The following is a 17,999-nucleotide window of genomic DNA, read 5'->3' as shown; positions in this document are numbered from 1 at the left end:
ATATCATCTATCCTTTGATTTTTAAAAAACAAATAATGATATTTTTATGTTTTTCATCTATTTTTTTAATTTATATTTAAATTATCACCCCCTTCTCGTTTTATTTTTTTTGAAGAGACTCTTTCTCTGAAATTAATATTGCAAGACTCAAATAAATGGGATCATTTTAGTTATGTTAACTTTTTGGCTTGGACTCGATTTTTATGGTTAATGCTTAGGTCTCGTACAAAATTATGTGGAGATATAGAAATAAGAAGAATTAATCTTTCACCTAATTTACGCACAGATTAATTAGAATTGTGGTTCAATTATATTTTTGAAATTTATTAATTTTTTTTCAATTGTATTACCAAAATTTTTTTGTCATTTTATTTGAAGAGTTTTTTTTAAATTATAATTATTTTCTTAGTTATGTATTTAAATTTGAAGAGTTTTTAATTTATCTATAAATTCTTTTTTATCTTCTGTGTGGATGAATTTTATTTTTCAAAATAAAAAAAAAATTTTCAGGTAATATTTCTAATATGTGTTGCCTTGGTGTTATTTTTTATTTTATTTTATTCGATCAATTTAATTTGTGTCTCTATTTTTATTATCATATTTACTTGAATAAAAAATTTATATATATTAATAAACAAATATAGCAAACACAACCGGGTAAATGTTCTGTCTTTCGAGATTAAATATATTGATCTACATTCATATCTCAATTTTTTAAATTTTATTTTTAGGTATTGTTAATGATTTTTTATTTATTTATTTATATATATTATTCTTGATTTATTTAATTACATGTATGCATATAAATCTTTATTGGAACTTAAATTTTTTAAACTACATAAATATGTTGAAAAAATCTATATATATAAGAAATAAAAATATTTTATCCACGGCATACTGCAGATCACATAATTACTGAATATATATATATAGGATGTATTTTTTTTAACATAAATTTTTTTAAAAAAATCAGTTGGATAATAAAAGGAAAGGAAAACGGCATGATCGATGTACGCTGACAAGATGCACGCATAAATATAATTAATGCTTCAAATTTGACGAAGCCAAAGGTTTGAAATGGTCTGTAGGAAATTCGAAATTATTCCCTTTTCTCACACATTGAAAATAGTATGGCCAGTGGAATCATGAACCAAGAGAAGCTTTAAATTTCCCTATGAATATTCGCTCCTTGCCTTCCTTTTCCTTGGTAAAAAAAAAAAAACATCAGTGAAATATCGATAGTAGCTTTTATTGGCTATGATGTATACTAATTTATACTGCAACAACAGAAGAAATATATCACGGAATGCTTTCTTGCTGATTTTAGGGGTGATCTTGGATATAATGGGTTGGATTTTGATTCATAATTGTATTTAACTTAATTTTTGATATGTTACAAAATATAAATTCAATCAATTCAGTTTTTTTTAGACTTGAAAGGGTTTAATATATCATGTTGGGCTAAAATTTTTATAGATATTACAAATATTCACATGTTGAGCATATTAATTTTTTTTTTATTCAACGATCTTAAAAAAAAATTAGGTTGCAATTGTTAGAATTAAATAAAACTCTTAAAATGCATATATTAAGAACAACTTAAAAATTATCACAATTCCATATAAAAACAAAATTATAGTCAGATATTTTATCAAATAGTTAGGGAATAATATGATAGAAAAAAAAACTAGCAGGAATAAACTATAAAATGTTTTCAGATTTGTGATTTGATTGAGAAAATAAAAGTTCAATTTGTATTCTTGAAATTTTCATTTTTTTTATGATTTCTTGGTTATCAAACAAAAAGATTGGAATTGTAAAATATATTGTCGCATTATCATATCAAACCTTAAAAAAAGCAATTATAATTTATGTGAAATTGGAGAATTAAGAGAAGAGAAAGAGATTAAAAGAGAGAGATGACTATGAGTGTGAAGATGAGAGAGAGAAAAATAATATTTATATCAAGGACTTGCATTAATTATTTATATTGGGTTATACAAGTTAGATCAAGTTGAGCGGTTTTAAAACTTTTAACCTTAACCCAACTTATGATATTTATTTATTAGATTTTTTTATGAATTAGCATTTATAATATTTATATATATTATCTGATTTTAATGAGTTGGGTTGAATTAAATAATACAAATATTACACTGAATATATAAAAACACTCTAAAATTATTTAAGTAATTATTTATTTTTATGTGTGTGTTTTTATTTCTTTAATTAAATATGTTTTTATTCTAACTGTTTTAGTTTTTTTTTCTCTAACTTAAAATATTCTAAAAAATATCTAAATCATTAATAATAAACATATAAAATAACATCAATATATATATATATATATATATATATATATATATATATATATAAATAATTTCAGCTTCTCAATCATTATTCTAGATTTTTATAATGAGATGATTAATCAACTCCAGTTTTATCTAGATTAAATCGTTGATTCTTTTCCCCCCCTTCGGTTTAATTAATGGTCACTATTAATTATGGATTTCAAAACCTTCATTAATTAGGTGGGAATACGAAGAAGAAACCATTCGTTTGTATAATTAATTTTAATTGTTTAGAGACAGTACTTGTGCTAGGTCCTTATGAAAGTTAAATTACCTTTATTTTATTTTATATTTTTGAAAAAAAATCTTAGATTGGATGGTGAACAAAATTCAAGAAATTCACAAGCTATTTAAGGCTATAATTAATACTTAAACACAAGACTTTCAACTATCCTTAGACCAAATCTTAGTCGTTTGTGGGAATATTTGTGGGTTTATTAGTGACAGCATCATTTGATTATTTATTTTTTTTATTGTTCTTATTTCATAATTTTTTTTATAGGCAATTATTTCTTACATGTTTTTTTCGTACTAAATAGTGGATCGAGACGTATTGCGATGAGTGATCAATATATTTAAAACAAATTCCCATTGAATGCTTGCATGTTAGGTTATCAAATAAAATGACAGTAGGAGTACTTGGTCATCGTATAATTGATCACGAAGCCTCCACTTGGACACCATGAGAACCCATGATTCTAAAAGCATGAATAGGCTTTTTGAACAGTGTGAAACCTAGCTACGAGAAGTGGCACAAAACCTGGAAAAAAGAAAGAATACATATATAGTGGCAGAAGAAGAAGGAGAGAAGAAAAGGATGGTGGGAGAAAACGGTAAGAGTGTGGAATATGAAGAAAAAGATGAATGCTTGAGCTTCCATTTAGGGCAATCCAACTTCAACTTACTTTGTTTAGAAACAAGAAAACGAAGGACCCCCCCAACAATGAATCTCTTTACATGAAATGACCCCAAAGCACTAGCAGTCTTCGTTACAGGCTCATGCATGGTGGAGTTCCTTTATGCGCTAAACCTTCATAAAAAAAAAATACGTCCAAATAGGGTAAGCAAACCATAAGTGATGGCAAATCTTGGAAAGGTTCTAGCAACACCCATCTCAGGAATTTTACCTTTAATATAAAAGATCACGAGTATTTCCTAGCTTGATCAGAATGTCTTAGCAGGATCTGCTTAATAAATTCTATCCGTCTTCTTCTAAGTTCAAAAAAAAAAAAAAAAGCCATAAAAAGAGTGGGAGTTGCTTCAGTGGATACCTACATCACACTTTAAACTCTCCAACTCTGCCATGCACAAAGAAATATAATAATCACATGTAGCGGAGTTGTTAATTTGGAAGAATATTACTACTTGATTATCTATTGGTTTTTGGCTAATCAAGGATCAATGTGAGTGCGTAATTAATTTATAGATTCAAAGAGTCATAAATTAAAATATTAAATAATCCAATTATTTTCTTTTATGAAAGAATAATCCAATTAATTATGTGTGTATAGCTAGGTAGCTTGATCTAGTCTTATAGATGGCTAAAATCAAGTCATGAGTTATTTTGTATGTATTGAGTAGTACCGTCTTTGTTTCTGAATTAATTACATTGATTAATCTTGATTGATACATAATTAATTAAACTATTTGAACGAGTTAGTGTTGGAGTAAAAAATTTCTGAAGGATATATATATATATATATATATATATCCTCCAGAAATTAATTAGTTGTAATAGTTGGTAAAGTTAATATCTATATATAGAGGTCAAATGGTCACTAGCAAATTTACTGTATGCAAAAGTCGAAAAGGAGGGGGCAAAAAAACCATGATCAGCTGCCTAATAAAGCCCTAGTTAGTAAGTAAATTAATTAGATTTTATCCTCAAATTACCTCCTAATTAAGAAGCTATTAATTAATTACATAGACCAGATCATACACTTCTGCTGCTGCAGTGAATTAATGATGTTCCACAATTATCTATCAATTATGGATATATAGGAGTCTTCAGTCTTGTACCTTTGTTGCAAGTAATGGTCTACCGCACATTCGGTAAGAATTTTTTTTTTTTTTGCCTAGCTTTACCGCCCTTATGCTATTGCTTAGCTTGTTTTAAAGGCTTGAAAAAATATATTCTTTATCACGTGGACAAACGTAGCTTTAGTACGTACACACCCTTTTTCTTGATGTCCCACTTTCTATTCTTTTCTTTATAACCCCACCTCCCTTGAGGCTCACGAGTTTCCATGGATCCAAAGCAGCTTGAAAGATACATCTGAGCACTATAAGTATGAGAGGCTCCCACCCTCAATCCCCAGCACGAGTCCTTCCAAAGCTGAAGAAAACAGAGTCTTACTATTATTGTTATTATTGTTATTTGCTTATTTACTATTCTCTTCGCTGCTTAATTCCTTTATTCTCTACAACTACGTACCACTGATCTAGCTAGCTATATATATATATATATACTTGTTATGGCAAATCTGTCGGATCCTCTTGTGGTTGGGAGAGTGATTGGAGATGTAATTGATTATTTCACTCCAAATGTGAAAATGACTGTCACTTATAACTCCAACAAGCAGGTTTATAATGGCCATGAGCTTTTCCCATCTGCTGTCACTCATAAACCTAAAGTTGAGGTCCATGGTGGTGATATGAGATCTTTTTTCACCCTGGTAGGGTTTTGTAATTTCCTGTTACTTCCCGATATGCCCATGAATTTCATTTTTCTTTGATGTTTGTATGTGTACCATGATCAATGTTATTCTAACTAGCTATATATATATATATACCTTGATGACTGCAGATCATGACAGACCCAGATGTTCCAGGACCTAGTGATCCATACCTGAGGGAGCACCTACACTGGTATAAATATATATATATATATATATATATATATATATATATATATATATATATATATTAATTCCTCTAATTTTGTTCACTTTATATAGAACTGAAGCTAGGAAAGAGTTATCTCCATAAACGAAAAGTGAAAAAGTAGTAGTAATAATTGAATTCTAGTAACAATCCGAAAGGAGATCGAGTTAAAAAGGCTGATTCTATCGTTTCCAGATTTCTTCGTAAAACTTGTGAGTGCAAAAGGTGTGCTCGTAGCACCAAAATAGTAGGAAAAAGAAAGGTTAAGATCACTTGTATACATTTTTAGCAAAATACATGATCATTAATTACTTGATCTCGATTTGGCCAATATGTTTACAGGATAGTAACTGATATCCCAGGCACCACAGATGCCACATTCGGTATGATTCCTCACCCTAATAATCTAGAAAGAAAAATCATCATAATATATATGTGAATGGTTTTTTGGGGGATGAAAATAAACCATATATATATATATACTCTTGCAGGAAGGGAAGTGGTGAACTATGAGATGCCAAGGCCTAACATCGGGATCCACAGGTTTGTTTACCTTCTTTTCAGGCAGAAAGGAAGACAAACAGTGAGCACACCATCCTCAAGGGACAAATTTAACACGAGGAAATTTGCTGAAGAAAATGAGCTTGACCTGCCGGTAGCAGCTGTCTTCTTCAATGCTCAAAGGGAAACAGCTGCAAGGAGACGTTGAGATCTAAAGGGTACTTCCAAGAAGAAGATTCAATAATAACCATGCAATATTGTCATGCCCTACTATTGTACTTCATGCAGCAGGAGAGGGTTAAAAAAAAACACACTTAATTATTAATTAATTAGTATTTATGGATGGTTTAAGCTATGAATAATATAACAGTACATCAGATCAATATTTATCGTTGAGTGAATTGGTTACCCTAAGAGTAAGACCTCTTATATATTATCTTTGTATTCTTAATTAGCAATTTCTACTGATAATAAAAATAGAGGGAAACCTCAAGCATATATATGATGATTTCATTATCAATTATCTTTGTATGCCTTAATTTGCGTTATCGGGGTGAAATATATAATTCTGTTTGTTTGATTATTCGTTTATAATTGATTCGTCGGTGATTTAACTATATTATCATAATCTTGTTTGTGTACAATTGTCATATTGATTGTATTTATGTTTTTCTTATTGGGTTTAAATAGAAGTAAAAATTGCTTAATCCAAATTTATAGAGTATTTTTTTTCAAGTTGGTATCAATGTTTTAATGTTTTTTATTGATTGAAATTGAATTTTAAAAAATTAAATCATAAATCTTAAGAATATAAACATATTTATTTTCTCGATGCTTGTGAACAAATTTAAACTCTTAATTAGTGCCAGTTTTTAAAATAAATACAAGTGTATTACTTGATTTTGCAATTTTTTAAGGAAAAAAATTTAATTAAAAAGTAATAAGGATTAAAACAATACATAATTCAACTCATATACTATCATAATTTTCTTAACAACTTGAAGGATCTTGACGTGGATTGGTCCAGTTAATTAGCAAGTAGTTTAATTTCTTGAGTTTTTATAATATTTTTTTAACGAGGTACATATGTTTAAATTTTTCTCTTTCTTATTTGCATGGTTAATTAATGGCAAGAGGGACTCAATTTATGTGTTAATCTTATAATATATGAAAAAATATTATTGGTTAAAATCTAAATACATCAATATATACACAAGGAATTTATGTGTCTCAACTATAGATTATAGTACTTAGAATTACATAAGTTTTACTATAATGACTCTAAAATCTTATGATTTTATTAATTTTAATTTGTTCTAAATTTACTCTATACAATATTACTTTTACATTCATAATTCATCATTGAGGGTAAATAACATATATATATATATATATTGTTAATTTGCACATGATTCTATGTGATCATTAATTACTCACAAATTAAGAGACTCAATAAACCCTAATATACAACTTAATTTAGTTTCAAAATAATAATAATAATAATACATAAAATCTCTATTTATTCTTAGAGCATCCAATAGTCAAGCTAAAAACGTATATATATTAAAGCTTATTAGAATTTACAAACCACAAGATAATCTTTTAATTGTTACTATTCATTTCATTTGTGAAAAAATTGAAGAGAGAAAAAGAGAGAGAGATTCGTAATTATTTATTAACAATGAGAGAGGGCGTGAAATTAATTTTGCCATGCATGATGGGTATTGGGTATTTGTGTGCTCTCTAACTAGCCATGGGAAAAAAGATTGCAGACACCAACAGCCTTTTTTGGGTATGAAATTAGGATAAGATAGAAAATCAAATAACAATGGATATTTGGAAGGGTATAATTAATAATTTTAATAAATACTAAGACTAAAATGTAAATTGCTCAAAGTTTAAGGTTGCCATAATATTGTTTTTAGGTACAAAGTTTGGCCCTATTAAAAATCACACGTGGCCCCAGATCTAGTTTAACATAATTTTTTATCAAATTTATCCCTCTACTACAAATCTGGGTGCGATCGATCCTAAGCTTTCATTGATGCATGATTTCTCTAATTAAGTTGATCTATAGGTTAACCGAAGATGGATCGATGGAGAGATTCATGATAGAAAGTAACAGAGTTTTGTTGAAAAATACAAATGAATACAGTGAATTACAAATTCTATATATATATATATGTTTGAGAAATAAATAAAAAATATTCTCTCTCCAAATCTTAAAAAAGAATTTGTTTCCCCAAAAAAAAAATCATTTCCCCCAAAAACATTTGGGTAATTATTTTTGTTTTTCTGGAATTGTTTTCAAGGGGAACTATTTTTGGGTTTGGGAGGAATTGGAATTTTTTTATAGCCTGTTTGGAACCATATGAATTAAATTCAATCCAAATATTAAAAATTGAATTTCAAATAAAATTTCATCACTAAAAATACTTCCAAAATAAATCAAAGAGCAACTAATTTTTCTAAAATACTCATCTATCTGTTTTTAATTAAAGATATTTAAAGAAATAATATGAAGATAATAAGGATAATATAGGAAACAAGATAAATTGAATCTTATCTCTTAAATTCAATTTATTTATTAATTAAACTAAAATTAAATTCAATTATCATAATGAGATAATTATTTTTTGGCTTTCCAGGAGAAAACCTTTTTTTTAGGGTTTGAAGGGAAAAAATATTTTCCTCTGTTTAGAGCAAATACTTATATATTAATATATATAAGTATTTACTATATTTATAAATATTAATTCAGTGTATAATAGTTTTCAACATGCCTCCTTCAATCTCCATCACCCACCAATCACAAATAATTTCACCATCCATCTTTACTTGTTGAAAGTTTAAGGTATCTTAAACCTAGTTACTAAAGAGTCAAACCAGAGGGATTACGTAATGTTTTTTACCCTTATTTAAGCACATAATGCATACAAACAACTATATATATATATATATATATATATATATTCTGACGAAAAGTCAGCCCAACAATCCCAGCAAGACCTGGACCCAAGCCTGGAAAAAATCCGCTGGCCTGGTCATGGCACAGCCTGTCCATTGACCAGGTGTGCTTGGTGAGACCATAGGAGCGTGGCACCAAGTAAATGCTATATAATTATCAACATTAAATATGGTGATGGCAATTCTCAAGGGCCAGATAGCCTCCAAAACCAAAAACATCAAAGATCCTTTCAGCTTGAAGAGAGCAAAGCAGGCATGAGAAGATATCCATCACTCAAGAAAGAAATTTAACAAAACTTCATATGTCCGAGTAGCAGCAGCATTAATGCGTTACAAGTATGGAGTAGCTTATTTTCTACCTCAATTTCACAGAGGACTCTTTGGGTCACTCCATCACCATTGTAATAGAACAACCAATCACAGCAAAAAATAAAACCTAGTTTACCAGGCAATTATTGCCAGCCAAGTCCTCAAAAAATAGGAATGAGAAACCCGAAAGAAGCTAATTGACAACATCAAGAACCAGCTTGCGAGACTTGAGAACAGACCACTTCAAACGCCGGTAATATGCAGCTTGAAGCAACGCCAAGGAAAGTACAAATATCCACTTAAAACCCATCTGCATCAGAAAGCACATGTTGTTGGCTACAGTTAAATCTTAAGGGCACAAGGTGATGAAAACATATTTTTAAGCAAAGATACCAGTTTCCTCTCTTCCATTTCTGGTTCTGCAGCCCATGACAAAAACGACACAACATCTTTTCCCATCTGCAACACAATCAGTAACATTTAAATTATGAAATTACCTGATAAAAAGTATATTCCAATCTTACAGCTAATGCCTATTCTGAAACCTGGCAACAATTACAACAAAGAAACCAACCTGAGCTTCTGTTGCAGGGGTACCATCTTCATACTCAACAGCACCATCAATGAGCATCTTTGGCATGGCAATAGCTCCCCCAGGAAAGTAAGGATTGTAGTGCAAACCCTCTCGGATCTACAGTAACATTTTGAAAACATGTTTGGGTTAAATGAGGAAAACAAAATCATCAAGTACACACAGAGCATAATAATCTTTTATTGAAGCAGAATGAAAACAAGATATTTGTAACTTTGAACATGGATAAATAAACTTCATGATAAAGCATCATTTCAACAAAAGACAGATATGCCTGTAAGAGAACATGGTCCATGACATCAAGAATAACCCAAAAAAAGACTCTTCCTTTTGAAGAAGAAGATGGATTTACAAGCATTTCACAGTCTTAACTGAGAAATTTAAAAAAGACGAATGATAAATAGCAAGCTTTGCAAACCCTACGGATAGCTCCTTCCAGCAGAGAAAAGGGACTCTTCCACCAATAAAAAATGACTTCTACAAGTGAAGAGGAGCACAAAATGCATAATGCATCACAACAAAGTTTTTTCTTAAACAAAGTTCACAATCAATTAAGTATTTTTTTTCTATACCCAAGTTGTCAATCAGCAAAGGATCCATTCACTAAATTAGCCAAAGAACTTCTGAGTATCTTATATAAGATTGTGGTTCATACTTTTCTCTCAGCTAAATAAAGAACAATAACATGTGTTATGTAAAACTTGCGTTGTAAAAGAAACTTGAGTAGAATAGAAAATACCGAAACACCAGCAGGAGGATCACGATAACCAGTTAAAAGAGCAAACACATAGTTTTGACCATTGTGACGAGCCTGAAAAAAACAGAGTGTAAGATATTTCTATAATAGACCATTACACCTTTCAAAAAAACCTAAACAAGAAGGTAGGTATTACTTTTGTAATAAGACTTAAATCTGGAGGATATGCTCCTCCATTAGCAAATCTAGCTGCTTGTTCATTCGCATATGGCTGAGGAAAACGGTCACTGAGTTTACCCGGACGAGTAAACATCTCACCCTCATCATTAGGTCCATCAACCACCTCAATCTCTGCCGCCATAGCCTTGGTCTCCTCTTCTGTATATGCAACACCCACCAAATCACGATATGAAATCAGGGACATGGAGTGGCAAGATGCACATACTTGCTGGTACACCTGCTGACCACGACGAATCCTGCTCATGAAAAATTGATCTCATTAGCACAGAGGTTGCATTTTATTGCAATATCCTAACAAGTTCATATGATAATGTCCTAAATTATCAACGTGATTTTTTTGTGCATACACAGCCACTACCAGAGACTAGGAAGAAAGTAGAAGTTACATATTAACAATTTTTTTTCTTTCTACTAGTAACACATGAAGAAAAAATTTAAAAGCAGTATATTTTACCGCTGCAAATTTATGATAACATGCTCTTACACACACGCGCACGCGTTATCAAGGTGATTTTTTTGTGCATACACAGCCACTACCAGAGACTAGGAAGAAAGTAGAAGTTACAAATTAACAATTTTTTTTCTTTCTACTAATAACACATGAAGAAAAAATTTAACAGCAGTATATTCTACCGCTGCAAATTTATGATAACATGCTCTTACACACACGCGCACGCACACATATATATAAAACCTGAAACAGTAGGAACCAGAATTATGGTCAAAATGAATAGTCTTTAGATCATGGGAAAACCTTAGGTGTGTATAAGCTAAATGGTGTAGCAACCATTAGGCTTCTTCCAAGTCAAGTTAAATTGTGCTCTTAATTACATTTTATAAGCGGAAAAAAAAAAGAAAAAAAACCATGCTCAGGTACCATGGCATATGAACTTTGAATCCCTTTGTCAGACCAAGGATAGCTTGGGCATAAGATAGCTTAATGGATGTAATAACCATTAAGGCTTTTCTAAGTTGAGTTAAATTGTGGGCTTAAGCATGTTTTTACTGGAAAGGATGGAGAAATATACTCACGAAGAGTGGTCATATGAACTTAGAATCCCTTTGTGTGGCCAAGGATAGCTTGGACACTCTAACCCATGTTCAGCCTCATCCGCGGATGCTACTGATGCAAAACTCAGAAACCCTGAAAGTCCAGCTCCAAATAATGCAAACGCTCTTAGGGACTTCATACCCACAGATCCAGCATCACCATGAACTTTTTTTGAAGTGAAGGAAGATAAAACTGAAGTGGCCTGCAAAAATGTGAAAGCTACTTAGGAACTGATAGTGTAGTACCTAGATGCATAGTAAGAACATCCATTCCAAAGTCCAAACCAAAGCCTCTCTTCCTACTGTGGATCAAACGATTATAAGAAAGATGGAATCATCCCCGAAAAAATTCCATCTAAATATGTACACTAAAATGGAAATCCAAAGCACAAATGCACATGCAAAAGAGACCACAAGTTGACTAAACAACATATAAACCAACAGTGGAAGATCAGATTGAAATAAGGAAAGGAAAGTCTTACACCAGAGTGTGACTGAAGTTTTCTCCTCAGAAGCTGGTGGATCACCCCTCCTCCAGCCATTTCTGTTAATTAAATTCACTATGAAAAAGAAAAAGAAAAAGAAAAAAAACAAGAAGAATTACAAACGCATATGAATAGACATACATGCAAGAGTCAAATGTTCAATTTTGAAGAATGAAATTCCGATAACATATTTCTAATTTAGAAGCAATTTCAGCCTCTAAACTAGCCTACATTAAATTTTCAAAAAAAAAAAAAAAAAACCATGCCAACACAAATTCACTATAGCAAATCCATTTGTTTTTTCAGCAGGATCACAGGGAGAAAAAAAGGAAAAAGAAAAAAGCTCGCTTGCTACAAATATAAAGAATAATTCAGACTTGAATTATATCAGAAAAATAACTGAAGAAAGATGAGAGTAGAGAACCCCGACAAAGCCTTGGGACAACAGTTCAAGTTCTAATTTTGCAAATCACGAGCATTTTACACTCTTCGTCCTAGAAATGTATAAATCCTTGTCTTTCAAACAGTGATTTCTTAGAAATTGGCAAGATATTAGCTTCTCCGCATACCACTCAAAACAATCTTTCCAACACTACAGAACTTACATGCATCAAAACTGGAATCTTCGCCCACAAAAACACACGTAAATAGGAGACGTTTTTGCATAAACACAAAACACGAAATATTAGAATCCATTTTCTCGAGACACCCATAAACAGGGATGCCTAAACTAATCCACCCAGCTGCTAGAATCTACCTTGAACACTATGAATTGTATCTTTTTTTCTCCAAACAAGACAAACACTAAATCTTTTTTAACATTCTGATTACAAACATTCATAAAAATCGAATCTTTCTTTTTCCTCCAAATCAGACAAAACACTAGGAGACCCTAAACCTTACTCTCCAACAACAACATTAACAACATTCAAACACAACCCACCAACAAACATCTCATTCACAAAACCCATTTTTTATTTTCACAAAACTAATACAAACAACTCTAAATCATCACCTAATACAACCTTAACCCCGTACAAGAACACAAGCATCTCAACTGTAAAAGAAAAAAAAAACTAGTATTATTTACAGATCTAGGAAGCTTTGAGATGAAAAGATCAACTTACAAGAAGAGTAAAGATGGTCTGAAAAGAATAAGCAGATCCAAAATGGAGGAGCAGAAATAGCTTAAAACCACAACTGACTTTGTTTTGTGGTGATAATAAGAAAAGGAGAGGAGACGCCAACACCAAAAAAAAAAAATCCACACCCTTTCCTTCGATTCTTTGGGCTTTTGTTATGGCCATTTAAAGGCCCACAATTAATACCATGATTACCAATTAACACAGCAATTATTATTTTTTCCTTTTGAGTCTTTTTTTTTTTTTTTTTTTTTGTGATCTTCAATATTATTGTTATGGCCAGGGAAATTCGAATCGCCGTTGACGGGCTTGTATGATTTGGGCATTATATAAGCAATCTGATGGATCGAGTCTATTCGTTACGAGCTCTAGGCATGTCTTTCACTTATCAGGCTCCAATTAGGCCCCTATCCAGTAGGCTCGAGGACATGTTTGTAAGTTTCACAACAATGAAATAAAGCATGTATGCTGAAAATCATAAATACATGATCAAGTTACATGTACATTTATTTTTTTTTATATGTAAAAATAACATTTTTATTAAATATTCTTGTACCATGTATATACTATCATGTAATTAGAATATGATTTCCTTTCATATAGAAGCGGGGTTTTTCCTTTTTTTTCTTTTTATTTTAAGATAAAAGCTATTTATATTGAGACACGCACAAGTATGTTTTTGTCACACTACATATAGGGATGAAAAATTAATCATTACATGATGAATATCGACTCGACTTAACCCGGATAAACAACTTATTTTTTTTTACCTGATAGATAATAGATAGGATATGAATATTATCAAATTTATCCCGAAACATACTCGAATATAACTCGAGATATATAAGCTCATTCTAAATGAAAAATATGAATGACTCTTTGCTGATTTTAAATAACTTTATTAAATGACAATGAATATGAAATCACATATATGTGGTATATGTACACCCTCTTATTAGCTCTATAATTTTGGGTATGACCAACCCTGTTCTCCTTCAATATTGTCTCTATTCTAGTTTTGTTGTATTTTAATGTATAAATTTATAATAAATATTTGATTTTTATATTAAGATAATTGATTTTTAAATATTTAAAATTTATATTAATTTTATATTTAAATTATTTTCTATTTCTGTTTAATAGTTTTTTTTAAAAAAATATTTTTAAATTATTATTGAAGGGATAATCGAAGGATTTTTTCTGTAAAATATCAATGTTATTGTTAACTCAATCAATTCGTCAATATATTTTAAAAAGTTAATAATTATTGCAAATCTCATTATAACTCAATAAACCAAAATTTTTCAACAACTATTATTTTGATGGACATTTTCCGTGATAATATAATTATAAATGAAATATTAGTGCAAACACTGATAAAAATTTCAATCGATAAAATTATTAAATCGGGTGGTGGTGAACAGGACCACAAGATAGTCCTTTTCAGTGTGTGTTTACTGTAGTTTTAGAGCAGAATGGTTGGTGGTGGCAAGAAGATATAGGCTGTATCAGCAAGAGCTCGTACTAGAAGAAACAAAGCTAGATCCTCTTCCTTTCCGCTCTTTCCAGGTGTGTTTTCTCTCATCTTTCTAAAAGTTCTTGTCAAAAGGTTTTTGTTTTGATGGTATATTTGCATTTTTGTTTGACTGCATGAATTAAATTGTTATTTTTTTTCCTTTATATCAAATTAATTATTAAAACTGTTAGGTGATCTTGTGCCTATCTTCCCCGCAAAAGCTAGCTAGCTTATGAAATGAGATTTTCCTTCCCATTTATAATATCTTCACCTCCACTTTTACAACCGACGAGGCATAACGGTAATATTAACGTGTTCCAAGATGAGAATCTTGGAAATTTTTGGTTTTAACTTGGTGGTGGCGATTACATTTTATGTGAATTTAAAGATATGATCTTGATCTAAAGCAAAGAAAAATCCAGGCTTAGATCCATAATTGGAGGTTTGTGCACTTCAGAATCAAGGCCTGTCTGCACATTACGTTGCAATCTATTGAAGTTCAGCGGAAATTAGAATATACAAAAGGGAAAAAATGAGCAGAAAAGTGTTGAAAGCATGGTGTTCTATGTTTCCTGGTCACGTACTCTTATAGGTATTAGATACTGTTGAAACTCAAAATTATCAAAAACAGCCGATGGGGCCATCAAGGTTTGCTAATTGAGAAAGAATATTAAAGAATTATATAAATAATATTTTAGGATCTTCTCGCTTAATAATTTAAATTATTGGGTTGAATTGTTTTTTTTATCAGAAAATAATAGTTGGGTGAGAGGTTCCGGCTGAAGAAAGATATCTGGGCTGCTGGGAAACGCAAAGAATATTGATGTTTATGTGTGGCGAAGGACGGTCATGCATTTCGTGGCGTTGTTGTAGTCAAACATTTTTATCCTTAAAGAAGAATTTCTGGAGATTTCCTACTGTTGACAAGAACAGAGATTTGATTGATAGGATTGAGGTTCGTCTGATAATGTTTAGTTGAAGCTGATGCAATTTGCATAATATAATGTTAAAGATTAGTTTAATATTAAGAGATAAACAAAGTCATCTAAACATATATTTGCACAAACATAATATATGCAAAATAGCTTTATAATATTAAAAAAAGAATACAGTCTTATGAACAAAGTATGCATTAAATATACATGTTGATGCTATTAAAATATATAAAAAAAACACAGATTAAGTTGCTGCCAAGAATTGTATTATTTGTCCTTCAACATTACTTGGTAAAAATGATTTGTCAAGATTTCAATAATACCATCTTAATTAGTTGAACTGCTAATCAAAGTCAATGAACTTGAATGATTGAAGAAAAACATGGTAGGTGCTACTCTCCGTAGAACATCTCCCCTTCAAATCTTTTTTATACTATTTTTTAAAATTAAAATGGAGACAGTTACTTTGTCTTAATTACACGCCATAAATAGATTAAAAACTTGACATTTTTTGCTTTAAAAACCAAACATTTTTTACTAATAAAATGAAATTGCAAGCACTGATTGAATGATTTACAGGATAGTATTCCTACTCTGATATAGATTTGCATGTTGTGACAGATATGTTTACCAAGGCAGTGATTGTGTTGTTGATTAGTCTTCTGGTATGGACTTATCAGACTATAATACAGCCTCCCCCTCCGAATATTTGTGGACTTCCAGGTGGTCCTCCTGTTACTTCTCCTCGAATCAAACTCAGCGATGGAAGGTATCTAGCTTACAGAGAGAGAGGGGTTGCCAAAGAGAAATCTGAATTCAAAATCATCATGGTTCATGGCTTTGACAACTCCAAGGACATGGCTCTTGTAGCCTCTCAGGTACAATGATGATAAATTCTTTTATATCCGTTGGAAGATTTTGTCACTCTTTTAGAATAGAACTGTTTCTGTATTTGTTGCATGCAGGAACTAATTCTTGAGTTGAGGATATATTTTCTCTCCTTCGACCGCGCAGGGTACGGAGAGAGTGATCCGAATCCAAATCGCTCGGTAAAGAGTGACACATTTGATATTCAAGAGCTTGCAGACAAATTACAGCTAGGATCAAATTTCTATGTGCTTGGAATCTCCATGGGAGGCTATCCCACTTGGGGATGCCTCAAATATATACCAAACAGGCATGGAAATCGAATGCTGGCCTCTTTAGTTCATGAATGAGCAATCCTGTTAAAATTATTTGCTACTCTCAAAAAAAAAAAATTCGAGAAAAAATTTAAGATCTCTTGCATTGAGGTGGATTTGGTTTACAACGGGCGCAAAAGCATTTGCTTTTGTTGTGTTATCAAAACTATTTTTTATCAATATTGCAAAATACTTGATACCGAACTCATTAATGTAATAGGATTATTGAGGTTCTACATAAGAATTAGGCTAAAATCACCGACAAAATTTGTTGATGTTCTTGAATTTGAGCCATTGCAGGCTAGCAGGTGCAGCTCTTGTGGTTCCAATTGTCAATTACTGGTGGCCTTCCATTCCTTGTCATCTATCCAGGGAGGCCTACAAGAGACAACTTCAGCGAGACCAATGGAAACTTCGGATAGCCCATTACGTTCCTGGACTACTATACTGGTGGATGAGCCAGAAATGGTTCCCGTCATCTTCTTATGTGGAGATAGTGCCAGAAGTATATGGCAATAGAGACAAACAAATCTTGAAGATGATGTCAGGAACATTGACTCATAATCAGGTGGGTAACATTCACAAGAGTGCCCAGTACATCTAAATTGACACGACAACATTGCTACCAAGGATTTTCTGATATCTAGAATGAATGTTTTTCTCCCCTGATTGCAGACAATGATAAGACAACAAGGTGTTTTTGAATCTCTTCATCGAGACCTGATGGTGGGTTTTGGAAGTTGGGATTTCGATCCTATGGAACTAAGTAATCCATTCCCACACAATGAGAGTTTTATTCACATCTGGCAAGGTTTTGAGGATCCATTAGTGCCAGTTAAACTCCAGCGATATGTTTGCAGGAAGCTGCAGTGGATTCGCTATCATGAAGTCACTGATGGAGGACACCTGATCATGTATGACACTAATTTGTTTGAAGCCATCCTGAGGGAACTCTTGCTTCCCTCCGGTGTATGAGCTCGCAAGTGTCTGTTCCAAGCCCCTAACAAATAATGTTGCTGGTAGGAAATGATTGGAGGTTCCACCTAATCGTATGATGGAGAACCAATAAAGATGGTAGACTAATTCAGCCACCAGCATGCTCCCTTGTAATCATATTTTCTAATAACCCTCGTAAATCCACATGATCTCC

The 17,999-nt window shown here is 31.5% G+C and overlaps 3 protein-coding genes across 5 annotated transcripts; 2 read left to right on the top strand and 1 right to left on the bottom strand.

Annotated features, from left to right (window-relative positions):
• The first annotated feature begins 4,592 nt into the window (after window positions 1-4,592).
• LOC7460051 (CEN-like protein 2) lies at window positions 4,593-6,235 on the top strand. Its single transcript, XM_002312775.2, has 4 exons — window positions 4,593-5,026; window positions 5,158-5,219; window positions 5,577-5,617; window positions 5,726-6,235. Exons 1-4 carry the CDS (start codon window positions 4,826-4,828, stop codon window positions 5,941-5,943), a joined length of 522 nt encoding a protein of 173 aa, XP_002312811.1. The 5' UTR covers window positions 4,593-4,825; the 3' UTR covers window positions 5,944-6,235.
• A 2,741-nt stretch (window positions 6,236-8,976) lies between these two features.
• On the bottom strand, window positions 8,977-13,359 carry LOC7460052 (cytochrome c1-2, heme protein, mitochondrial). 2 transcript variants are annotated; one of them, XM_002313554.4, is made up of 8 exons: window positions 13,203-13,359; window positions 12,073-12,150; window positions 11,573-11,793; window positions 10,497-10,776; window positions 10,343-10,414; window positions 9,586-9,702; window positions 9,405-9,470; window positions 8,977-9,321 (listed from the first exon to the last, which is right to left on the bottom strand). In XM_002313554.4, the coding sequence occupies exons 2-8, from the start codon at window positions 12,130-12,132 to the stop codon at window positions 9,205-9,207; spliced, it is 933 nt and encodes a 310-aa protein (XP_002313590.1). In that variant the 5' UTR covers window positions 12,133-12,150; window positions 13,203-13,359; the 3' UTR covers window positions 8,977-9,204. The 2 variants fall into 2 exon arrangements, with proteins under 2 accessions (XP_002313590.1, XP_024463744.1); XM_024607976.2 differs by having other exon boundaries at window positions 12,073-12,134; window positions 13,203-13,347.
• A 1,262-nt stretch (window positions 13,360-14,621) lies between these two features.
• Window positions 14,622-17,940, top strand: LOC7474905 (uncharacterized). 2 transcript variants are annotated; one of them, XM_024608419.2, is made up of 6 exons: window positions 14,631-14,786; window positions 15,485-15,688; window positions 16,290-16,546; window positions 16,634-16,845; window positions 17,150-17,417; window positions 17,525-17,940. In XM_024608419.2, exons 3-6 carry the CDS (start codon window positions 16,292-16,294, stop codon window positions 17,822-17,824), a joined length of 1,035 nt encoding a protein of 344 aa, XP_024464187.1. In that variant the 5' UTR covers window positions 14,631-14,786; window positions 15,485-15,688; window positions 16,290-16,291; the 3' UTR covers window positions 17,825-17,940. The 2 variants fall into 2 exon arrangements, with proteins under 2 accessions (XP_024464188.1, XP_024464187.1); XM_024608420.2 differs by lacking the exon at window positions 15,485-15,688 and having other exon boundaries at window positions 14,622-14,786.
• Window positions 17,941-17,999: the final 59 nt, after the last annotated feature.

This window comes from Populus trichocarpa, chromosome 9 (genome assembly GCF_000002775.5).
Source record: "Populus trichocarpa isolate Nisqually-1 chromosome 9, P.trichocarpa_v4.1, whole genome shotgun sequence".
Classification (NCBI taxonomy): domain Eukaryota; kingdom Viridiplantae; phylum Streptophyta; class Magnoliopsida; order Malpighiales; family Salicaceae; genus Populus; species Populus trichocarpa.
This window is presented reverse-complemented; position numbering and strand designations above follow the sequence as displayed.